The sequence below is a fragment of the Nelusetta ayraudi genome, unplaced genomic scaffold (assembly GCF_046127955.1).
Source record: "Nelusetta ayraudi isolate G7.1 ecotype Tasmania unplaced genomic scaffold, CSIRO-AGI_Nayr_v1 ptg000111l, whole genome shotgun sequence".
Classification (NCBI taxonomy): domain Eukaryota; kingdom Metazoa; phylum Chordata; class Actinopteri; order Tetraodontiformes; family Monacanthidae; genus Nelusetta; species Nelusetta ayraudi.
Genome location: NW_027466161.1, coordinates 619246 through 645000, shown reverse-complemented (window position 1 = coordinate 645000; position 25755 = coordinate 619246). Strand labels below are relative to the sequence as shown.

Below are 25755 nucleotides of genomic sequence, written 5' to 3'. Positions count from 1 at the left end.
TCTTTGCCTTCCGCGTCTCCTGTTTATTTTACTTGGTGACTTAGCTTGATTTAGAGGTGGAGCCTGGAACATTTTCTTTCCTGGCATGAAAAACATATGAATGATCCCGGTGCAGATTAAAGTTGCAACGTAGATTAAGTGTAAGAGAGCGACGGTGTGGCACTATTATGATGAGAGGAGAGACAATCGGAGCGATGGGGAAAGAGTGAACAAGAGTAAACAAGAGGAGGAGAAGGTTCGAAGGGGGTTGCACTGGATCTTTATGCTTGAAGGATTATGTAGATGCTTAATATTTAATATGGTGCTTTGATTCATCATCCCTCGGCAGTGAACGTCGGCCGTAAGCGCTCTTTGTTGCTGCGCTGCATCCGTCGCATCCTGCTGCTGCTGCTGCTGTTGCTCCACCTCCACATCAGGCGGCCTTTCGTGAGAGATGGAACATTTCCCAGGGCGATGTTACTTCCACAAAAAAATAACACATCCCGTCTTCCTATCTGCCTGTCGCCCCGTCCTATGAATATGAGCCAGAATGGCCTGCCACTACAATAACATCAAATTGTAAATTGCTTCTGACTGTCTCCAGGGTGGTTCATCCTGATGGAAGCGCCAGCCGTCTATGGTGCTGTCTGAAGAGACCCTTTCCCTCTTTTTGGAGGAGATATCTTCAGTTGGATGTAGCTGGTGATGGTTTTCTTGCTTTATAAGAGAGTAACTTTCAACAACCTTATTATTGTCGTTCTTCTGCATGCTTTGTGTGTGTGTGTGTGCATGTGCTTTCTGGACGGGCACTACGTGTTCAGACAGCCTCCATGTACTGGTGGTCTGCCCTCAGTGTGAGTCCCAGCTGCTGGAGATCACCTGGAGTGCTGCACAACTCACTCTGCCTCCGTGTGCAGAATGTCCAGCACCTCCACTATCAGTTCTGCTGCTTCATCACGTTGCTCCCGTCATTAGTTAGTGATAGAAAGCCATGAAGAAGGAACCAACAGTCCTACGGGCTATCATCAGCAGGTTTCACACAAAGACGAGTGTCTCCAGACCCTCCTGAGAAGCTCATATGAACAATACACTATCAAATGTATTTGAAATATAGCATGCAGAGTGAAAAGTGAAAAAAAAAACACTGTTGTATTGATACACCTCCTGTTTCAAGTCTGGTGGGCCGGATTAAAAAAGCTTAACGGGCTGCTTGTGGCCCCCGGGCCATAGTTTGCCCATGCCTGGTTTGTGCAGTGTGTGTCTCTGGACAGCTGCCCAAGCAGTGACGGAGACACACACACACACACACACACACACACACACACACACACACACACACACACACACACACACACACACACACACACACATGGACACGGACACACACACACAGCCCTGCTTGTTGCTCGTTGGGCGGTCGTGTCTCTGGGCAGAGAACCTGCGACTGGACTCGGCTGCAGACGATGTAGCGCAGCTTGTTCGTGGCTTGCAGAGAAGATACACGGCTTGGAATCTGCTGTGGTTCTGTGAACACGTTTTCTACCTTTTCTGCAGAGCGTCTGTATATTTGAAGGTCGTCTCTTGATAAAGTGCGATGCTGATTCATCAGGCTTGTCGTCGCATTTTTGTAGCTCTTTTGAAAAAAGTTAAAAACGTTTGCTCCGTTCAGACGGAGGTGACCTCTGACCTCTCCAACAGGAAGTCAGGTCAGTCTGTGTGGAAGCATATCTGTCGGCCCCAGACGGGCTCAGAACCAGCATGTTTAATACGACAGAACATTTTTTGTGAGGATATAGAATGCGTGGAGAATATGTTATTCATGCATCCTAGATTCTTTTATATTCATGCGTCAGCTCACAGCAGCTCTCTGCTTCTCCTTGGTCTTCCTGGACGCTGCGTTGCCTCCATCACACTGCAGACTGAAGCTCTTCATTCAGATGGCGCTCGTCCTAAACGCCCAGTTGACCTGTTTGACTGGGTGGGTGGCTGATGCCTTGGTTGCACCAGGCATGGTGGAGAAAAGATCCATTACACCCCCCTCCAGACTCCCCCCACCCCCAGCCCCACCCCACCCCACGGGGGCGGGGGGCAGTTACCATAGAAGGAGGGGCAGGATCAATACGTCGGGGAGCCACTGCTCTGTTTCTTCAGGTTGTGCTGCTGGACAGCAACCCCTCCCACCTGCTCCTCCTCATCCCCCCTCCTCCTCCTCCTCCTCAGGTCCTCTGGCTGGAGGCTGGCCTGCAGGGAATAACGCATCGATTCCGAGCCAAGCGTTTGGACAAGCGACCAAGCGACACGTCGTTGAACCTGTCAGCTTTTCAGAATCCGACCCTCCAAAGACTCTCCGGTGTGGGGAATGGAAGGGAGTGATGGTGATGATGGTGTCTCATAGAGCCAGTGTGGTGACGTGATGTCATGGCGCTGCAGGTTGACCTGTGACCCCAGCAACAGGGTTGCAGCGGAGGGAGCCTCTGCTGTCTCTCGGGGGAAACGATGCTTGATGTGGAGGCGTCGTCCTCAGCACCTCCTGGAAAGGTCATTCATTCATCATCGCAGTTCAGTTGGAAAACAGTTGACCCAGATGTGTGTTTGTTGGTTTTTTCCTGCTGTAACGCGCAATTTATACTCACCAGCCGCTTTGTCAGGTCAAACATTCACCTGCTTGTCAGCCATTCATGCTGCACCAATTGCATGCATTCCGTTGTGTAGACATGGTGACGATGACCTACGGAAGAACGCCTTTATATCCCACATTGGGGGAAGTATTTGCATAGTTACAGCAACGTGCTTGCAGAAAGAGGTGCTGAATATCCGTAAGGTGCAGGACTGCCTGATGGTCCTCTGCTCTTCTCTGTGTATCCGTCTCCTCCTGATCCTCACATGCGTGGAAGCAGCCTTGCTGTTGTTGCTCTTCTCTCTGCTCGGAGGCCTCCAGGCCTTTCCACCCCTGCAGAAAAAGATGTGGTTTCTTTTCCTTTTTTTCTCCCCTTTTTTTAGAAAGCTCCATTTTTGCTGCAGTGGAATACAGTTGCTGGTAAGAGAGCCGAGGGAACAGGACTCCCCTTCAGCAGGCAGCGGTATTGATTAGTGCTCTGCTTTAGCTGTGTGTGTGCTTCTGAGGGAGCCTTGAAATAGAACAAGTTGTGTTTTGCAGCCCAAAGGTCCTCCTGGTGGGGAGAAGAACTGCAGTTGTCACGCAAGCCCTATGCCGTGTGTATTGTGACTGTTTAGTTAAAGAAGGTATTGTGCTTGACGCTGGCTGTGCTCTCAGTCTGTCAGTTCAGCCAACGTCTCCTTTCAAGATGATCCCTGTGTGTGGAGCCTTTCTCTAGACGGCCAGGGGCCATTCAGTCCCAACAGAGATGTGGAGCAGTAACAAGCACAGTGTCTCCACCCCCCACCGTCACTTAGTGTCTATGCAGGATCTGTAGCTCACTGAATCAGGGTCAGTCAGTCTGTCTGTCTGTCTGTCTTCTGCCCTGTGGCAGCATGTTGAGGTTTACAGCAGGATTGAATCATTTTCTTGTGCACCTGTTTAATATTCACCATTACCTGACTCCAAGACTTCCTTTTTTTTTTTTATAGAACAATATACATTTGTGAATTGAATGAGAAGTGCACCCCTTGTTTTTTTCTTTCTCACTCTATAAATGTTTTTATTCTATTTTCAATTAATATATTTTTCCTTCTCTTTTTAACCTCTAATCTGAGGTCGTCCCACCAGCACCGCGGCTGTTGCTTCCATCTTTCTGAACCAACATCATGAGCACATGATGACACCTTAATATTACAGTTTGATCTTAAAGCACCAAGGTTTGATCTTCGGCTGTGGACATTCAGTAGCAGTCACAGCTTCCTCCCTGTCTGGATTCCCACAGGCCTGAAGGTTTCTGCCGTCCTGCAGCTGAGTCATGCAGAAGCCAGCAGTGCATCCATACCAAGAGGCTCAGTGTGAGCGGGCAGGCGTTCCTATCGTGGCCTTTGTTTGTCTCTTTATCAGCAGAGAGAAAACAGGGCGTGGGATCTTATCAGCGGGACCCGCCTGGCTGTCTCAGCTTCCCTCTGTGCAGCTGTGGACCCAGAATATCAAGCAGCCAAACCAGCTTCATCCTTTTTATTTAGCGCTGATCTGAATGATCTCCGTGGTCTCTCTGCTCTGTTGTCACTCACTTTGGCCCACATCTCAAGAGACGGTCAAATCAAGGGTGAGGAAGGTGGAGTTGTTGTGCTACAGAGATGAGTCAGAGTGACTCCGCACACACATTAGTGACTCTAATTCAGCGTTTCTCAACTCGTGTGTCGCTGAGCTGCTGTTCTCCATCTTCTGGGCATCCAAATAAGAGGTTCTTCTTGAAACGGATCAATAGCTGACCTTGCAACCTCTGGCCTGCTACAGAGTGTTCTTGTACAGTGGACACTTGCCAACCGCTAGTGTCCATCAAAAGACAGCCTTTCTGCCGTTGTGTCTTTTGTGCTTGTACCATACAGATAATTCATTAAAAAACCACCACAACATGATAGAAAGTAGGCTAGAGTTTTTAGTTTTTGCAGAATAGATTTGGGTGATGTGGAATAAATTTGGGTGGCGACTTCATGATAAGAAAGAAACTGGTGGTTCCGGAGACTCCAGCAGTTGCGAACCACTGGTGTAGTTCCTCCTCAACACAAGCAGGCCAGGCCCTGGACCCTCCCATCACACTGCCCTGGAAGCTTTGCGCTAATGGCCTTGTTGTGGAGAGTTTTATGACGGCGCCACACGCTGGAGGATTTCAAACTTCCTGGAAGGAGATGCATGAATATATAATGAGTGAAAGTGTTTTGACCTCCAAGCCATCAGGAGCAAGAGCACAAAGTCAAAGACTGTCACCGCTGAATAGAATAGAATGGAATTGAACACCTTTATTAATCCCACATTGGGGAAATTTGCATAATTACAGCAACAAAAAGTAGTGCAAAGAGAAGGAAAACATTACATTCATTAAAAAGAAATAAAATCAAATATTTAATATGTGTTATTTAATATAATACATATTATAGAGTAAGATGGAAATACAAGTAACACAAGTAACAAGTTATTGACATGTTATGAGCAGTTGTATTATTTTACAGTAGTCTATACAATGCTGACATATAAGTGTTGTATTGGATCTCCTGGTGCAACCCCAGAATTTTCTGACTGGTGTTGCTGTTGTGCTGCTTTCTTCAGTATATTATTCATTTTTTTCCACCACGCAGCACCATTTAAAGCTTGGCTGTCCCTCAACTTCCTCCTCTCAGCCTGACGGCACTTTTCTCCATCAGGAGTTGGGGATGAATGCCCGTGTAGTGCACGGGGGAGCTGTGTTGCATCTTGATTTGACCAGAGGGTCGGACGTGTGTTTTCTGTGCTCGACTTGCTCACGGTTGCCTGCCAGGCGCATTAGGCAGCAGAGAGAGCGCCGCAGATGACACGCCTCCTGCTGATGCACTGTGGTGGCTCGAGATCTGATTGGCTACCGCTACTGACGGTGATGCGTTCACTTACAGCAAACAGGAGCCTGCATTGATGATTCTGCTGGCATCAGGCAGATTTCATAGAAGCTGACAACACAAGCCAGCTGAAATATGATTGGATAAAAACTCAATTGCGTCGTAATATATCATAGTATTAATTATGATAGTTACGGGAAAAAAAGCAACTTTGCTGAGTATGTTTAGACCAGCAGGGAAGAGAAGCCTTGCTGGCCCTGACGCCCCCTACTGGGAGAATGTGGAGGAAAGAGGGATGAAGGACTCTCAGGGTTGATTGAAGGTGATGAGAAAGAAATACTGAGATCTTTGGCCCAGCTGCTCTTCTGTCCACTGCCTCAGTGCCATCCAGCCGGAGACCGAGCACATTGAAGTGAAAGGCAGTCTGGGAAATGATCCAAGTGTCCCTTTTATCACCAGCAGGCCGGCGGTCAGCTGGATCACTTTAGCACGACACGTCTGGGTGAAGTCCTCATAGCCTCCTCACAGTCTCCTGGCAAAGACTTCCAGCTTCCAGCTTCACAACACCTGCTGCCCTGCTGTGGCTTGGAAAGAAACACACGCTGCACAAGTGGAGATCCGAGTTCCTCATAATCACTGCTGCTGCTGCTGCTGCTGCTGCTGCTGCTGTTGTTGTTGTTACTGCTGTTGCTGCTGCTGTTGTTGTGCCGGCATTGATTAGTGATTTGTGGAATAATGGGCCTCATACACAATGGAAGCAGGGCAGTTCCCCTCTTTTGTTGTGTATTAAATATTCATATAATGTCAGCTCAGGGCTAATAGGGTCTTTAGTGTGAGAGCTTCAGATGACTATGTGAGCGCTGAGATCGGTGAAAGAACTCCTATTGGCTTAAAACCCACGAGCTGCTGCAATTTTAAATGACGCTTCAGTAATTATTTAAATTTCCTAATGACTAATTGTTTGGTGGGCAGAATTCTAATGTAAATGGATCATAGTGTAATTAGTTAATTGGTTTCAGTGTGCTGTTAATTGCGTTAGTGTGCCTGACCTCCATTCGTGCTGGCCTGTGATTACCCAGCATGCCCCTGGGCCAGTGGAAATGTGCCTTGCGTGTGCTTATACAGATGACAGATCTCTTGACTTGGCACTTTTCCCTCGTGGCTGAGAGGCACCAGGGGACGTCTGTGTGTCCTCACTGAAGGACGACCATTTCCATAAACCTTCCTCATCATGGCCACTGTGACTGTGTGGCACAGCAGCTTCTTTATGTTTATTAAAATGGGCCGTCGCATGTCTCGTCACGTCCCGTCTTGGCAGTTATGATGCTGAGAGGTTGCGACAGGAGGACGTTATCAGGGAGGTGTGGGGCGGTTCTATCAAGACCTGACTAGAAGGTTTTATTGAGCTCATTGATGAAGCGCCGGATCCCCTGTTTTGTTTTACTGCTCAGCCTGTTTGTTTGAAAAATATTGCCACTCAGGTGAGTCCTGCGGTTTGACTCAAAGGCTTCTGCAACTAACTTCCACTCAGAGCAGCTTTTCTCAGGTGCTTTTAATGTCTAAAATGAACAGTAACGGTTTTATGAAGCACTCGCTCATGGAGTGTGTTGGAGTTGCTGCTGGACCAGATTGTTGACAGATTCATCAAGTTCATTTGTCTTTTTTTTTTTTTTTACATTTATAAATATAAATACAAAACAACCACACTCATTTTTTTCTTTTAACTCCACAACACCTGGAGTTCATTTTTCAAACCGTGACACAATTGGAAAAGTTCAAATTTAAAATGTCGGTTGAATTTTTCCAAATCCTTCCAAAGAATATAAATGGATTAGCAAAAAAAATAAAAAAATTTTTTAATCCCCCTCTCTAATCTTCTATTATACCATTGTAGACTTCAAATCCCCCCTTCCATGTTATTTTGCCCTCATCTCATCGTCTGTGGACCTTTGCACAACGACCGTCTGTTCATTAAAGCGTTGCCCGTGACGACAGACAACATATGGCCGTCATTAAACGTCCAGTCTGTAAAATCTGGCCTGATTTATGGTTTTTATAATGGTAAACGCTTAACACACTGCCCATAAATACATGAATAAAAGTGTATACTCGCAGTGCAGTGAAAGTGATTTGGATTTCCAGCGACGCCGTGACCTCACGCTGGCAATGAATTCTGGTTTTCTGGTGATTTTCTGGCCTTAGTCATTATTTTGAAAGGTTAAAAGACTACAGTAAAAATATTTGTTATGTCAGCTGTTTTACAGGCATTTCTTTGTGTATTGTGCACTGTGGGGGAAAATGCTTGTAGGGCCATACGGGGGTTTTGGCTGCAGTACCTCAAGTGACCACTGGAAAAGAATCGTGCCATGTTGCCATATTGGCAGTTTGCTATCAAATTCTTAGAAAACGTCCATGGTTGCCATCTAGTGCTGTGTGCTCGCAGGCCACCGTAGTTCACTGGTCAGCTCCAGAGAGTTGATTGGGTTTGCAATCTAAAATGTAACCACTTGATGTTGCTGTTTCTTCTCAAAATCTCCAAATATTACACACTGGACCTTTAAAAGAAGCTAATAATGATTCACATGAATGACAATATAGATGCTTAAAACAAATGTTCACGCCGGTTTCAATAAATAAAAGACTTTCTGCACGTTTCATTGAGCTGGGCGACCTTTAAACATTCAACGGAGGCTGGAAGCTTTGCTGGTGTGTGACGTTGCTATAAATAAACTCCTATACGCTCTGCTGCGTCCTGCTGGCCACGTCCACAGGGAAGGTGAGGATAAATGGCTATTTTTAAAGTTGTCCACTTTTCACGCACACACACACACACACACAGACACACAGTGAATTTCAAAGCCACAGGTCGTCCCCTGGCTCTTCATTAGCAGGTACAGCAGCACTGGTTGCCAGAGCTCCTCCTCCCTCCTCTCAGTCTGCTGCAGTGGAGGCTCCTCGTTCCCCAGGCCTCCAGGGTGAAGGTCTCTGGAAGGGGGCTTCTATTGTCCAGACTTTATCTGCAGAAGGCTGAGGAGCCTTGAGCTTGAATGTATTATCGTGTGTGTGGTATGTGGCACACACACAGAGTCTCCCAGTGAGTGAAGTCACCCTCAGGCAATCACATTACACTTTCCATTTCCCTGCAGTGTGTTTTTACGCGTTATCTGCCTTGAATGATTTGATTGAGTTTGCCGATTGGGACTAAGAAGCAGAGAGCCAAGGAGGAATCCATCAGTTTGATGGTTTCTCCGGCCAGTTTTGTCAATGACATTCATGCAATTAGCCTGAGAAATTCTTGCGCTGACACAGCGCTGCTATTATTTTTAGCCCACTGGGAGCATCAGATGGTTCCAGGGTTGTCGCTGCTCCAGTCCACCACTCCAGTCACTCACTGGCACCTCCAGTTAAGCCAGCCGCAGGCAAATCACCGTCCAGCAGTGCAACACACCACCAGCGCTCCTGGTTGTCTCCTGACCTTCTCTTCATGTCTTCCTTGGCAGCACCTGATTAATTATGAAACCAACATCATTAAATTTCAGTGGTGCTGTCTGTTCAACAAAGGTGGAAACACTGGGACAATTCACCTTCTGTTGGGGTTCGGGTTTCCGTCCATGATGGAAATCGAAATCTTATTTATCAAATCTATTGGACTTGAGAACATATTAAACTGTATGATTCGCTTCAGTTCTGCCGTAATATTAACACTGTTGCAGTTGAGGAACAAATTCAGCCTTTGTTTCAGCGTTTGCTCTCGGCTCGTCCTCCTGCGGCGCCCAGCTGTTGCTGCTCGATCCGTTCGGACCTTTGGCAGCCTCTCATCCGAGGGGAGAATGCGTGCTCATTCAGACGCACTGCGCCCAGAATTAATCCGCTGTTTTGTTGCGGAGGCCCACCTTCTTAATCATTCTGTCCAATCAGACGGTGGCTCCCCAGGGGCTCAGACAGAGGACACAGGGGGGAAGGAAGCCCAGTGTGGACATAAAAGAGAGGCGCAGAGAGAGAGACACGAGAAAGAACGAGAAAATTAGAAAACGCAGTAAATTCATTGTACTCGGAGCCAAAAACACATCATTAACGGCTTTTATGATAACTGTTTGGAGCAGGATTAGCAGGGGAGATGTCTGTTGAATAGGAGTGAATGTGTCTATTAGGGGAATTGGGGCCAATTTAGAGAAATAGTCCTTTATGTACAGCACAAAGATGGATAGCGGACAGAATGGAAAGGAACATCTGCTTTGACGTTGTTGTTATTTTTTTATTTGCTGAAATTTAGCCTTGTGTGAAATCCTCCTGTAAAAATGCTCAGTTTCAGAGGAAAACATGTTTGGATAGAAGCAAAATCAAGGCAGCTGCAGAGCAAAAAAAAAAAAACAGATGATTTTTCACCACTTAAAGGTAGATCATCAGATTATTTCTTTATTTCTTTTTAAATCCGCTATTTGCACTCTTTTAAGTTGTTTTCTCTTTGCACTGTATATGCAGCTGTGGCATTGCAAATTTCCCCAATGCGGGATAAATAACGCCGTTCTTCTCTCGTCTTCTTCTTCTTCTTCTTCTTCTTCTTCTTCTTCTTCTTCTTCTTCTTCTTCTTCTTCTTCTTAATAAAACCTCAGTTTATTGTCCTCCTGTGAGACAAATATAGAAAATAAAACAAACTCCCAAACAAAAACCCAAACAAACTCCCACACTGACAGGGAGATGGCTGCAAACAGGAGCTCATGTCGTCTCTTTGTAATAGATGCTTGTTCCGTATGAATGATTCATCTCCAACAGAGACAATGTGGTTTTCATGTGAAGGTCAGACGCCCCATCAGTGAATTATTAATGCTATAGTCCAAAATAAAGGGCTGATAGCCTCTCATGCTGTAGGCTGCACTGCTCACAGACGTCCCAGCTGACTGTAATAACAATATGCCATATTGTTTACAGTTCGGTGTGGCAATTATAAACCATAATTCTTTTTGCAGAGGCGGAATGATCGATCCCAGATCCCTCACGCTCAGTTTTCCTGCTGAACTTCTGACAAAGTGAGGGATGTATGGTGGGAGATATCGACCCTCTGAGGCAGCAGCTGCTGCACTTCTGTTTATATCGTCAGGAAAGCAGTGCCGGATTACACACTAATGCAACATGAATGTCATTTTTCTCTTGGTCTGCCAACGTAACAAAATTCCATCTTGGCAGCTCTCAAGTCGGTCGCAGGAGGAGGGGGGGGGGGTTTGTTGTGCTGCGGGTGCCTGATTTGATTCTCTCGACCAAGACTTGGCTGCCTTCTCGCAATAAGTCAGCGCTCAGCCTGAGAAAACGTGTGTCAGGCCAAGGACAACAGTGTGTCCATTGATCACAATGAAACCTCATCTTGCATCAAGAGAAAGGAAGCAGTCCAATCTGCACCTGCACCTGCACCTGCATTTGGATGTTGTTGGATTTAACCTGCAAGCCACTGGTCTCAGACATCTAACACCATCCATCCATCCATCTATCCATCTTCTACAACTGCTTCCTCAAGGTCGCAGACAGTTCAGGTTGTCACTTTATCCACACAGGGATTCTTTTGTGTTTGCTTCTTAGGTTTTCTCTTTATTCCCAATAACAGAATTTCATCTTTGTTTATAAAGAAGCTGTTCATTTTCAAGTGAACTTTGGTGAAAGTGAGGTTCTCACTTTCATCTTCATCTTTGTTTGATCAAGGAGACTGTAAATGTTGTCACTTTATTGAACCCAAGGATGATTGACACCATCTTTCAGTTGCACTTCATTCCCAGGAGGGAAATTTGTCCGCTATTTCTCTTTAAAAATAAACATCAAATATTTGAAATTATTCATTCCATTGTCTTTTGTATTTTTACCAAAAAAATGGAAATTGAAAAGTTTTCAGAGAAAAAAATCTGTATTTTATTTTTGTCCAAAATGGCCTTGCCCTCTGACCCGAGCGTCCTGCGACGTTGTGTGTGACAGGCGTTCGGCCAGGCCTACACCAACCAACGCAAGGTGGCCGAGGACGGCGAGAGCAACGAGGAGTCGCTGCTGCAGGAGTCGGCCTGCAAGGAGGCCTACTACATGGGCCGCCTGCTGGAGCTGCAGACCGAGGCGGCGCTCAGCCGCTCGCTGGCGTCCAGTGCCCAGGCCGAGAACGAGAGGCTCAGCGCGCTCACGCTGGAGCTGCGAGAGGTGAGTCTGCATCGACCGCGGTGAAGATGGTTGCATTTAAAGTCTTAGTGTGATAATGAGCGCAGAAACAAACGTGTTTGTGCAAAAAGTGTAGCATGCAGTTTGTATGTTATTGGTCTAGAAGTTGAAGGTGGAAGTACCTCTTCATGAGAAAATCCTACTAATGAAACCACATTCCTCCAGCAGGGGGCGGTGTCAGGGCCAGCGAGGCATCTCTGCTGCCCTAAACATCCTTAGAAAAGTACATTTTCCCATAAATGTGATCATAAAGTTGTTCTTCGTAGACTGCTCTCTCTCCCTCTCCCTCTTCCACTCTCTCTCTCCCTCTTCCACTCTCTCTCTCTCCTGCCACTCAGGCTGGCAAGGAAAATCAAATCCTGCCACAAAGAACACAGATTAGTGCAGCTGCTCAGCCCAGTGAAGCACCGAGCAAAGATTACTCTCATTTCAGGCCGTGTTTCCCAGCAGTGGTTATTCCACAGTGTTGTTTGCTTTAAAAATGGATAATTCAGTTGGAATAAATTTCGGTATTTATCACTCGTCAAATCCAGACGCTCAGCCGCTGCAGTGTGTGACCCAATTCTGTGGCTGGATGGGCTTAGAATTGACTTTACATTTCCCCTGCGAGGTAAGCTACGGCTGTGAGGTGGATTGGTGCTTACACGCTTTTATTTTGTTTTTTGTGGTATTACAGCCGTCACCCTCAAAGATTAAAAAAATAATCATCATAAATAATAATGAGATTAGTGAAACACGATTTCTGGCAAATCTCATTAATAATGCCAAGCCCAAACTTCAAAGTTCATGCCAGACAGGTGCCTCCCTGCAAGGTGTGTGTCTGTGTATTGTCGGCCGGCACAGGGGTTCGACTGGGGGTCAAACGTGGCGCCGCGACCCCATTGTTGGGGGGCAAATCCGCTGCTAAGCCCGGGAATGAGCGAAATGCCCTGAGCTCTGCACATGAGTGAGCCGCACTGCTCCCAGAGCAGCCACTCTACACACACACACACACACACACACACACACACACACACGCACATACGCACACACACACACACACACACACACACACACTCATTCATTACAACTCAGCGGCCTGCGTGGGTGAGCCACAGCAGATCTTATTAGATGATGTAGGAAATATGAACCACGGTTATTATCTATACAGCTGCTCTCAGATCTGTCTGAATGAGTGACTTATTTGTGCTTACATGATTCTTCTTGGCAGCACAGCCTGTGCTGCTTGATGATGACCCGACCACGCAGCCTCCTCAGCAGCTTCTGAAGGCCTCTCTGCATGTTAATGAGCAGCAGAGCAGGTGCTGCTTCCACACAGGTCGGCTGGGATTCATGGTTTTGTCAACACACAGGCTTCGTCATGCAACACGCCATACAGAAAGACTTTGTCTTTCAGTTTTTCATGTTTGCTTTGACTCTGAAGAAAGTGATGCAGTGTTTTTTAGGTTGTCCTTTTGCATTGCGTGGCTAATTAAAGTCCCTGGATCAGTGGGAAGTCCAGAGTCCCTTATGCACACTGCTCAGTGATTTTTAGTTTAAAAGGTTTTGTGTACAAAAAGTTAAATCTGAGCTACAGATTTTTTTTTCTCTGTTTATTTTGTTCAAAATCAAAGTTAAATTGCTTTTAATTCTAAATCTGAGAGTCTGTTATTTCTGACTGCACGACCATGATGAGGTGATGGCAGTGGCACAGATCCTGGGTCAGTTTCCCAGTTGATGTACCTCCTGCCTGCCCCTCACCTGCTGCCTGCTGCAGCACCCCCCCTCCTCCCCCTCCATTCAGCCCCACTGAATTACAATTGTCTTCTAATGCAGCACACTTTACACCCAAGTGCATTGTCATGCAAATGTAGTGTAACAGACTAGTGACTCACCGATAGCACTTTTTCATTGCTCTGTATTTGTGACAAAGTGCAAGTTAATTAATAATTCAGTCTAATCTAATCTAATCCTGGTATTGGTGCATCCTTAATTTAAACAGACACAATGTGAAAATGGCCAGTCTGTGTGCTTCCTGGACGTTCAATGTATTCTATATTATTACTATAGAAACCCTCCCTGTTCTGAACTGCCTCCTTCCTGTCTTTCCTTGGCAGTTGCAGAACACCGGTGCACTCGGCTTCAGCTGAGGCTCCATTAGCCTCACTGGAGTCCCTGTCGTCCGCTGTAAAAATCAAGCGCTCCATTGCACCCTAATGGTCTTTAGTGTCGCTCCTCTTAACTATTAACTTGTCCTCCGCCCCCCTCGCCAGAGCCGTGCTATCAACACACACACGCGGGGGGGGGGGAGGGTTCTGGAGGCTGGTCGTCTCTCAGGTCTGCTTTCCTCAGCAGCTCACCACACCACACTGTTTCTGGGTCAGCACTTCTGCCGTACGCACGGGGAGCTGCAGAGGGATCTGGAGTGCACGCCTGCGCACTCTCACTGTTCCACTGCCTGATGTTCCATGCATGAGGAACACCAGTGCAGGATCACTTCCACTGCACACACTCCTTCACTCCTGTGTGGCTACGGCTACTTCTGGCAGCAGGGAGAACATCTGAACTCCACACAAACTACCACCATCATCATCATCATCACCATCATCACCATCATCATAATCATAATCCTCATCACCATCACCATCATCATCATCATCATCATCATCATCATCACCATCACCATCACCATCATCATCACCATCACCATCATCACCACCATCATCATCATCATCATCACCATCACCATCACCATCACCATCACCAACAGCATCATCATCATCATCCTAACCATCATCATCATCATTATCATCATCATCACCATCATCACCACCATCGATACCATCATCATCATCATCATCACCATCATCATCATCATCATCATCACCATTATCATCATCATCACCATCATCATCACCATCATCACCACCATCATTACAATCATCACCATCATCACCATCCTGCTTTTCATGCCACTCAAGGTCGCCTTACAGAAACAACTGAAATACAAAATAGCAGAGATAAAATACAAAAAGCATAAAGCAACAACACACAGCAATAAAAATACATTAACAATAGAAGTGGGCTTCACAGTGTGGTTCTGCAGGACGTTGGAGTGTCATTCATCTTCACTTGTGCGACGGTCAGCCAGCCCGTCAACTGCGGAGTTTGAAACTAAGACTTGCTTCAGAACCATGACATTCTAATCCTCTTCCTTTTTCCTCTCACTCACTCCTATCTGCAGACGATTGAGATGTTGGAGCTGCAGAAGAACAGGATGAGGGAAGAGATCAAGGAGTACAAGTTCAGGGAGACGCGGCTGCTGCAGGATTACACGGAGCTGGAGGAGGAGAACATCACGCTGCAGAAGCTGGTGTCCACGCTCAAGCAGAGCCAGGTCAGTCAGACATCAGACAAGCCGCTGCTGTTCCAGTAGCGCAGTGTCACACTGACTGCACACATGCACACTGCACCTGTCTTCCAATATACATCAGAACCTTATTTGTCATAAGTTACAATAAACAGACACAAAAGACATTTTTTGCGTCTCATCTATCATTGCATCTATATGATGCGATGATAAAAATCAAATATTTTTTCATGTGTTTGGATGGAGACAGAATCAATTTAGCTGCAGAGGCCAGTAAAACAAATCAAAGTAGATTTTTCACCACTGCAAGGTAGATCAACCATCCTGTTTCACCGTTTATCCATATTTCCAGAATTTGTACCTATGTTTTTGTAAAGCACAGTGGCTTGAAACAAAACTAAAGCATGTTTAGCCGCCTGTTTGGAGCCTCCAGCTCAATGGCCTGGCTTTAGTTTAGCTTCCTGATCACTCATCACTCAGCCGCAACCTCGTGACCAACTTGTTTTCCTCTCTGTGTTTCTCCTTCAGGTTGAATACGAAGGACTGAAACATGAAATCAAAGTGGTGGAGGAGGAGACGGTGCTGCTGAACAGTCAGCTGGAAGACGCCCTGCGCCTGAAGGACATCTCTGCAGGTCAGCTGGAGGAGGCCCTGGACAGCCTCAAGAGCGAGCGCGAGCAGAAGAACAACCTGAGGAAGGAGCTGGCCCACCACCTCAGCCTGAGCGACAGCGTGTACGGAGCCGGAGCCCACCTGGCGCTCACCGTCACCGGCGTCGAGGGCCTCAAGTTCCCCGAGGACGCCAACGGAACCAGCGGAACCAACGGCACCAGCGGGCCCGGCGGCTCCGTCCTGCCCTGCGCCAACGGAGACGACAGCAATCGCCGCAGCGGCCACCTGCCCAAGATGAACGGAGAGTATCGAGCTGGCAGGAAAGGAGAAAACCTGCATCCAGTCCCCGACCTCTTCAGCGAGCTCAACCTGTCCGAGCTGCAGAAGCTCAAGCAGCAGCTGCTGCAGGTGCGTCTATCTACCAGGAAACACAGCAATAGAATAGATAGAATAGAATAGAACGCCTTTATTAATCACACATGGTGGAAATATGCAAAATTACAGCAACAAGAGTGCAAAAGAAATAAAACAATAAAATAAACAATATTTAGAGAGTTAGAGGGAAAACAACATACTTACATCATATGGACATGTGATGTGTAACACTGGAAAAACAGCTCTTTAATCCATAGAATGAGATTCTGAAGGCGTGGCCTCCATTTCAACACACTGTCTTAATGGGAATGGTTCAAAAAAACAAAGAGCTGCCCAACCAAAGCTTAACGATACAGACAGCGACCAGGCGGGGGCACTGCACGGTCCTGTTGGGGACATTAGTGGGCAGCGGAAGAGACAGCAGTGACCAGGCGGGGGCGCTGCACGGTCCTGTTGGGGACAGTAGAGGGCAGCGGAAGAGACAGCAGTGACCAGATGGGGGCGCTGCACGGTCCTGTTGGGGACAGTAGAGGGCAGCAGAAGAGACAGCACTGACCTCCTCTCCTCCGGCTGCATTTCAATCAGTGGAGAGACGAGAGGACGGAAGGAGGTTCCTCAGGTTGGACTGAGGTCCTTCCAGTCTCCTCTCAGCGTGTTGACTGGACGTTGCAGGTAGATTAGATTCATGCTGAAATCTCATTAGAAATTACTGCACATTTTTTCGTCAGGGCAGAGCTCCTCATGGGGGAGCAGGTAATTAGATTAGTGCTTGGTGTGAGAGTGAGGAGCCTCCCTCTGTTAGCATCATTAGCTGTCCATTCTCTCATCTGAGTGCTGTGGCTGGACTTTATTGGATAATAGTGCCATCTTGATGGCAAAATTAGGACCTGATTGTTGCATCGGCGATACAAACGAGGTGGAATTACTAAATAACGACTATAAAACAATTACTATATAGTTTATTTAGCACTGCAACAGCTTTGTTTCCCAATTAAGAAAGTACATCTATTCTATTCTATTCTTTTCTATTATGTTCTATAACACAGTGCTGTGATGTAGATCTGAGAGTGATTGGCTCCAAACCAGCTTTGCCAGAGATGATCAGCATTTTCTCTCCCTTCTTTCCTTTACCCATGTCACTGTTCATCAGTTAGTGAGTTAGTGAGGAATTATCTGAACATGTTAATAACAGTAAAATAGAGGCAGATTGAAATTGAGGCAGATCAAACAAAAGAGCGACATTAGCAAAAAAGAACTAAAACAAATACAAACCGATCACAATGATATAAAATAGGAATTCTTCTGACTGAAATCATTTTGTATGTAACATTTGTAGTTTTGTTTTTTACTTTTGTTTGCTCAGTTTGTTTTGCTTAGCCATTGGATATCTCATCTCTCTATCCATCTATCTTGAGTGCAGATGAATAAAAGTGGTACATGTGTTTCCCACCTTCTTTTCTCTAAATGCGTCTGCGTCTTTCCGTCGTCCCGCGGCTGCAGGTGGAGCGCGAGAAGACGGCGCTGCTCCTGAACCTGCAGGAGTCGCAGACGCAGCTGCAGCACACGCAGGGCGCCCTGAGCGAGCAGAACGAGCGCGTGCACTGCCTGACCGAGCGCGTCAACGCCCTGAAGAGTCCCAACGGCGACAAAGAGCTGGAGGACCCGCAGGAGAGCGAGAAGGTGGACGGAGGCTCGTCGCCGCCGCTGCCGCCGGCCAACGGCCACTGCGAGCCCGACGACAGCGGCCTGGAGATCCTGCAGTGCAAGTACAAGGTGGCCGTGACGGAGGTGATCGACCTGAAGGCGGAGCTGAAGGTGCTGAAGGAGAAGTACAACCAGGCAGTGGAGGGCCAGGGGGAGAACCACGGCGACGACCGGGTCCAGGCGCTGAGGGAACAGGTTGGGCTGATCTATCTATCTATCTATCTATCTATCTATCTATCTATCTATCTATCCTTCCATCCACCCATCCATCCATCCTTCCTTCCTTCCATCCATCATCCACCCATCCATCCATCCTTCCTTCCATCCATCCCTCCATCCTTCCTTCCTTCCTTCCATCCATCCATCCGTCCGTCCTCCCTTCCTTCCTTTCTTCCATCCATCCAACCATCCATCCATCTATCTATCCATCCATCGTTAGTGTAGATAAATAAACCCCCCACTTTGTTTCCCTAAATGCATCTTTTGCTTTCCGTCGTCCTGTTGCTCCATCAAAAAAATAGTTTCAGAACCAACTTCAGGATTCATTGACGTGGAATAATTCAGATTTGTTTTTCAAGTGGAGCAGCAGTGGCCTCCAAAAAGCTCAGTAGATCTCCCAAAACCCCAGCACATTTCGGCATCTGTTGAGTCGTTGTGTAGTTTCCCAGTTTGGGATCAGTAAAGTGCATCTCTTCTACTCTATTTCCTGTCTTTCCTTCCTCAACCTTGCTCTTCTCTGTGTCCTCAGGTGCGTCACTTGGACCGCAGCGGCCGCGACAGCCGCGAGCGGGTGGCGGGCCTGGAGGCGGAGCTGCGTGCGGCCACGGGCGTGGCGGCCGAGGTGCAGGGCACGCTCAGCAACGCTCAGGACGAGCTGGTGACCTTCAGCGAGGAGCTGGCGCAGCTCTACCACCACGTCTGCCTGTGCAACAACGAGACGCCCAACCGCGTCATGCTGGACTACTACCGGCAGAGCCGCGCCCCCCGCAGCGGCAGCCTGAAGGGCTGCGAGGACCCGCGGGCCCTGCTGTCGCCACGCCTGGCCCGCCGCCTGGCCGCCGTGTCGGCCGCCGTATCGGCCGCCGTGTCGGCCGCCGAGCTGGCCGCGCCCTCCCCCTCGCCCTCCTCGTCCCCCTGCCCCTCGCCGGCGCCCCCGGAGGCCGGCGGCGACCTGCGCAAGGAGCCCATGAACATCTACAACCTGAACGCCATCATCAGGGACCAGATCAAGCACCTGCAGAGGGCGGTGGACCGCTCGCTGCAGCTGTCGCAGCAGAGGGCCGCCGCCAGGGAGCTGGCGCCCATGTTGGACAAGGACAAGGAGCTGTGCATGGAGGAGATCCTCAAGCTCAAGTCGCTGCTCAGCACCAAGAGGGAGCAGATCGCCACGCTGCGGCTGGTGCTCAAGGCCAACAAACAGGTCACTCTTTGGGTTCTTTGCATATTCAGCACTTTGTCAGGCCTGCTGTTGTGATGGCCGAGGTCACGTCAGTGTTTTTTTACATTGAAAAGAAATCCCATGGCACACCAACAACCAAAAATATTATAAGATGACAATATAGTCTCTTCATTTATTGACACTCACTCTGTGTCAAACCTGTTTAGATGCAGACAAAACTGATATCCTGGGAGAAACTGACGAGATTTGACGAGAATGACGGCTTATGTGCTTGACACCATTCAAAAGAAGTTGCTTTTATTTTGCGAAAAACTGTATATAAGATAGTGTCTTCACATGGATCACTATCATTAATAATAATATAGAGCTAAATGCGAACTGAGAAAGTGTGTTATTTCAAACTGCTTGCCCTCATGACTCAGTGCCCATGAAGTAGCTCTCAGGTTAGAACGTAAAGAGGCGCCACCCTGTGGCGTGATTTGGTAGCTCTAACGCTCCTGTCATGGTCCTCCCTCGCAGACAGCCGAGGGGGCGCTGGCTAACCTGAAGAGCAAGTATGAGAACGAGAAGGCCATGGTGACGGAGACCATGATGAAGCTGAGGAACGAGCTGAAGGCCCTGAAGGAAGACGCTGCCACCTTCTCGTCCCTCAGGGCCATGTTTGCCACCAGGTAGGTGGGAATCAGGAAGCACGGCGGGCGGGGAGGTTCATATTTTTTTATTCATTTATTTATTTTTATTTTTTATTATTTTATCTTATTATTTATATTGGTAAAAGATGCATCATTTTCAGTATTTTTTTTGTAAGTAAAGTGTGATTGTTAAAATCAAAAATCTTCTTCTTCTTCTTCTGCTGTGATTTGAATGGCAGTTACAGTAACTGCTTTCCACATCTTGTCCAAAAACACGAAAATGCATTCCAGGTTATTTGAATAGATAAAAGATGTGCTGAATATTTCCCTCTCCCCTGACCGCTGTCCTCTCTCTCCCCCCCCCCCTCTCTCTCTCTCTCTCTCTCTCTCACTCTCTCTCCCTTTCTGTGAAGATGCGACGAGTACGTCATCCAGCTGGACGAGATGCAGAGGCAACTGGCGGCAGCGGAGGACGAGAAGAAGACGCTCAACTCGCTCCTCCGCATGGCCATCCAGCAGAAACTGGCCTTGACCCAGCGGCTGGAGGACCTGGAGTTTGACCAGGAGCAGACCCACCGCGGCCGCAGCGCCAAAGTGCCCAAGATCAGGCGCAGCCCTCCCAAAGTGAGTAGACAGTAGACAGCTTTCAGATCCAAAGCAGAGAGGCTGCTAGCGCCTGAGGCTAGTGCGCTACAGTCTAATTCAGAGTAAGAAATGATATTAATAGTCAGTCAGTCATCAAACAGCTGTATTTCCTCACTGCCTGTTCCTGTGTGAACCTCCGTCTCAGCCCAGACCTCAGTCAACCTCTTGGTGGTGTTCAGCTGACTCACTCATTTCAGAGCAGAGGGAGGTCGACTCCCTCACCTCACTCACCTCCTCTCCTTCAGCCAAGGCCGCGAACCATCATAATTCCATCGTCCGCGAGGCAGGGATGCATGTTGAACACAGAGGGGAGAAGAAACTGGCTTCACTCACCCAGGGCTTGAAGGTTTTAGCTCCTCTCTCAAACTGAACGCCCCACACAACAAAACTTAAATGAGCTCTTTGGCGAATGAAAGACAGATTTTGTGACATCATTTTAGGAACCTGACTGCAGTTTGCAGCAGGGTGGTGAAGCCCTGGACGGTGCTGATGAATCAGTCATGAACCAGGAAATGGGAGAACTGCCAGGACTGAGAGGAGGTTCTACTGGGGCTGAGAGGGAGCTACACTGCCATCTTGTGGCAGACTGGCTGAATTACACGACATTATTGCTCAGATGTCTCTGCCAGTGTCGCCCGAGAGACAGTTTGTTTTTACGTTTTACACACATACACACACACACACACACACACACACACGCTTTACACCGTTAATACAATATTGAATTTTGAAGGTATACGTTTGTGTGATTTCCATATTTTAATACAGCAGATTGTCTCCATATGTATTTGTTATTCATCCAGAAGCAGCTTTAACTTCAAATCGAAAACATCTTTTTTTGTGTTGCTGTGTGTTAATGTGTCTCGTTCGATGACATGGTCTGTACTGTAAGTGGAGTCGTCCCTGTGAGGCGCCCTGCTACCGACTGCTAGCAGGAGTCCACCTCTCCTGTCCTCTGTATGCTGTCTGTCCTGTCGTCTAGCCTTGAGTGTCACCAGTCTGTACATCTGTCTAATTTATCAGTTTCTCGTAGATTGTCAGCAGCCTGCTGCCTCAGTACCGTCACTCGCCTCACAACTAAGGCGAGGGAGAGCCTCCCTAGTGCACAGGTAACACGCTGCAGTAGTAATAGGCTCATATTATCTATCTATTTATCATCTATCTATTATCTATTTATCTGTCTATCTATTATCTATCATCTATCTATTATCTATCATCTATATATCATCTATCTATCATCTATATATCATCCATCTATCTATTATCTATCATCTATCTATCATCTATCTATTATCTATCATCTATCTATCATCTATCTATCATCTATCTATCATCTATCATCTATCATCTATCTATTATCTATTATCTATCATCTATCTATCTATTATCTATCATCTATCTATTATCTATCATCTATATATCATCCATCTATCTATTATCTATCATCTATCTATTATCTATCATCTATCTATCATCTATCTATTATCTATCTATCATCTATCTATTATCTATCTATTATCTATTATCTATCATCTATCTATCTATTATCTATCATCTATCTATCTATCTATCTATCTATCTATCTATCTATCTATCTATCTATCATATATCTATGTGTTATCTATTATCTATCATCTATCTATCCATTATCTATCTATTTATCTATCTGTCTATCTATCTATCATCTATCGCTCTATCTATCTTCCTGCAAAAATCACATATTTTATCAAAGATAATATATCAATTCAAGGTGAAAGGATCATTTCAGAAGTTGCTCACCTTCATCAGCACCAGTAAATGCTTCTGCATGTGCTCACTGTCACCAGCTTTCACTAGATAGAGACTCTTGCACATAACGAAGAATTTAAAAACACTTCTACCCAGCTTATTAGAGAATTATGCTGTTATTTTTCTTGAATACACGACGACGAGGAGCCTGCTGACACATCTGAGGTGGTGTTTGCTCTCAGTGTTGTGCTGCTTCTGTCCCTCCTGCTGCGTCCTGCAGATGTTCCCTGTAGATCCTGGCCCTTCTCCTGCACTGCTGACACTGCTTCAAGGAAAAGTTTGATTTGAGAGTTGAGACGCTTTCTCATCTGATTTGTGTGTGCGAGTGTTGTGACACCGCAAACAAAACCATGGCGGCTGACAGGAAAGAAAGCAACATGAAGGAACTTGTCTCTGAAAAAAAAAAAGCAGAACTTTTCCTTTGAGGCACGTGTTTCTATTGCCACACTCAGAAAATAACCAAAATCAGACACTTTCACAATAAATTCGTAGAGTTCGTAAAAATTTTCAGAGTAACCCAGTGATGAGCGATAAGATATTTTTCAAATTCAATATGATAATTGATATTTATGGGGTTGATATTGGGATAGCAATATCAAAAAAACACTTTTTGTTTTGCAATTTTTTCAATAAGTAAAAAGTTAAAAAAAAAAATCACAAGACACACCTGGTGATTAATATATTTATTACAAATGAAATGAAGTGAAAAAGAGTTCAAGAAAATGTGCTATGAAAAAAAGTGCTATGAAATTTAAACATAAATCATGAATAAACATGAATCAATAAAATAAAAACTGATACCAAAATATAACAAACTTCATGTGTTACTCTGATTAGTGATCGATATATCGATAAAGATATCGGTATCGGTATGCATCCCTGTGTCAACTAAGTCAACTAAAAGTTTTTTCACTTCATTGTCAGAGTGTATTTCCTGACTGTGGCCCTCCCACTATGATGTCATCCCTTCCCTCACCTGTTGCTTTTTCTTTTCTTTTCTTTTCCAGCTCGTCTTCTCTCTCGTTCCTCTTCCACTAAGCGGCGCTGCGCTCTCTTCTGCACTGCTTCTTATCTTCCTTCCCAGTCTTATTCACTCTGCTCTCTCTCCTCTCTGCACTCTTCCAGCAGTCCTAACTACTTGTCAGAGCAGCAGGAGCAGCCGCAGCAGGAGCAGCCGCAGCAGCAGCAGTCTGGCTCCAGGAAGCTGCTGTCCCCCTGTGACCCTCGCTACTGTCTGGCTCAGCAGCAGCCACAGCCGCAGCCTCCCGCTGGACCCTGAACACAGCTGGGCTGAGCTGAGCAGAGCCCAGCTCAGCCCAGCTGAGGAGGTTCAGCGAGACACACAGACACTTAAAACCGTGAGTTCCCTTCATGCCCCCCCACCCCTCGCCCCTAGTGACCTCACCTGGTGACCTGGTGCTTCCTGAACTCTGTGATTGGAGGAGCTGGACTTTGCCTCCTTCTCTCTGGAAAACTCCTCCACTGCTCCACTGGAAGGACTAAGGAAGCAATCTTTTCCTCTCTTAGTATTTATTTATTTATTGAACCTATTGATTATTTATTTGCAAATTGCTTTGTAACAAGTTTCTGATGTATTTATGACTGGAATGTTTTCTTCTCTTTTTTTTAATCTGTGTATGTTGTTTATTCTTGGAGATAAATGTGTTTGACTGACATTGGCCAGGACGAGCCAGGGAAGCTCAACTTCCAGGCCCTTTAATCCCGTTCAAAACACGCCTAACTGTACCATTCAGTATTGAAACCCTTGTGGAGGATCATGAAGGTCTCCTCCTCCCACTGTTTAAAGTGCACTGGAGTCCACTGACTCTCAGCTCCTATACCAGAAGAAACAGTGTGTTTGTCCTGTGATGTAGGATGGATGTCTCGCTCAGTTTGCAGTCCCTCTCCAGTCTCACTCGAGACGCTCGCTGTGTTTTTATACAAAGAGTTTTATTTGCACCTCGCATTGCTATTGAGACTATTTTATACCTTCTATTGTTTTTATTTTATTGTTTATTTTTCAGCTGACTCTAGTGGCTGTGATGCGTGTGGGTTAGAAGGAGGGATTTGTTTGCAGTCTATCTATTGTTTGTTTATTTGCACAGGTTTGAGTCACCCTGAAGTCAGGCGACCTCTCTCACTTGAACTACAGTCCAGGCTTTGAGACCCCGCCCCCCCTCCCTGAAACGTGTGCCTCCATTGGAGTTTCTGTCATGCCAACGTCGTACTTTGACTTTCAGCTGTTTTCTGTGAGAACTGCTGTCAACTCAACTTCTCAAGTGACTTCGGTTTGTCATCATCCAAAATTAGCAAGATTTTCTCTTTTTTTTTTTCCAAGCGCTTCCTCACAAATGTACGTAGTTCTGTCTAAGCACAATTATGCACTGAGCATCAAAGCAATACAGGTGGATTGGATTTGGATTTTTTTTTTTTTTTAAGTATTTGTGACATTAGAAAGTAACCAGCATGCTCGCTAGAAAGACAGGACGGCAGCAGTTTGTTCAAAAAGATGCAGAAAGTGAAAGACAAACAGCGAGGGGCACAAGAATTATTCTGAAGAGGTTTTACATCAGTGGGTGGGATCATCTGAACCCACGTGGATTTGCTGTGTCTTCATGTCCTTCATCATTTCTAATTTCTTCACCTTGATACTCACATCACTGCTCTGCACACATAACTACAGTGAAGGATGGACAGAGCAGCATTAAACCGCATAGCCATGATGGTGCTGGTGAAGGACAACAGCAGTGTGTCGTGTGTTGGATGATTGTGTGAACATGACATCATTACAGTGTTGGATGGTTGATCACTGCAGACTCTGACCTTCGCAGTGATGAGAGACTTTGTCTTGTCTGGATCTTATTTATCCCCCTTCAAACCTACGGCGCCTCATCACTGACCTTCAGAAACTGTCAGCCAATGAAAAGAGACTAATTGAGCGAGAGAGAGGGAGAGAGAGAGAGAGAGGGAGAGAGAGAAGGTTTCCAAGCTGTATTCCACTGGATGGATTTGAAGGCTTCTCTGCCACTAGTCGCGTCTTGAATTGGTTTCACTAATAAAACAAAGTCCTGCCCTTTGATTTGTGTGGCTGTCTGGGTGCACGTCTGCTTTTCTCCAGGAAACTGCATGTTTAGCCCCATGTTTACACCCTTCCCTCAAAAATATTTGGTGTTATGTTCCTACGCTTCATTTTATCATCCACCTGGTTGGACGCAGAGAAACAAAACACAAGGTGGCGATGAACACATGCTAAAATGCAGGGTGAGTCCTGCATTTAGTCCTGGTCCCCGTGCCCTTGGTGACATCAGAAAGGGCTGCTACGCACAACTTTGTGTGTCATCAAGTAGACGAAGTCATAAACCAGCGAATTTCCTCATTTTTCTATTGGTGAAAGTTTAACATAATGCTCATAAATACATTGACAAAAGTGTGTACTTACAGTACAGTAAAAGTAATTTTGGTTGTCGTATATATATACATATATATATATATATGTATATATATATATATATATATATATATATATATATATATGTATATATATACATATATATATTTACCGGGCTTCCTTTAAAGTTTTACATGCTGGACCTTCAAATAAGGCCAGTTTT

At 46.3% G+C, this 25755-nt stretch overlaps 1 protein-coding gene across 5 annotated transcripts in view; it reads left to right on the top strand.

Moving 5' to 3' along the window:
• The window catches only part of bicd1a (bicaudal D homolog 1a), a 27132-nt gene extending 1958 nt beyond the window's left edge, over nt 1-25174 (top strand). The window contains exons 2-10 of one of the 5 annotated variants that reach the window (XM_076049232.1): nt 11410-11622; nt 14864-15016; nt 15518-16009; nt 17477-17875; nt 18429-19100; nt 19599-19750; nt 20125-20335; nt 21380-21481; nt 23304-23407. In XM_076049232.1, the coding sequence (XP_075905347.1) occupies nt 11410-11622; nt 14864-15016; nt 15518-16009; nt 17477-17875; nt 18429-19100; nt 19599-19750; nt 20125-20335; nt 21380-21469 (2382 nt within the window). In that variant the 3' untranslated portion in view covers nt 21470-21481; nt 23304-23407. Of the gene's footprint in view, nt 1-11409; nt 11623-14863; nt 15017-15517; nt 16010-17476; nt 17876-18428; nt 19101-19598; nt 19751-20124; nt 20340-21379; nt 21482-23269 lie in introns of all 5 variants that reach the window. The other 4 variants (XM_076049235.1, XM_076049234.1, XM_076049233.1 and 1 more) reach the window with 4 other exon arrangements.
• Nucleotides 25175-25755: the final 581 nt, after the last annotated feature.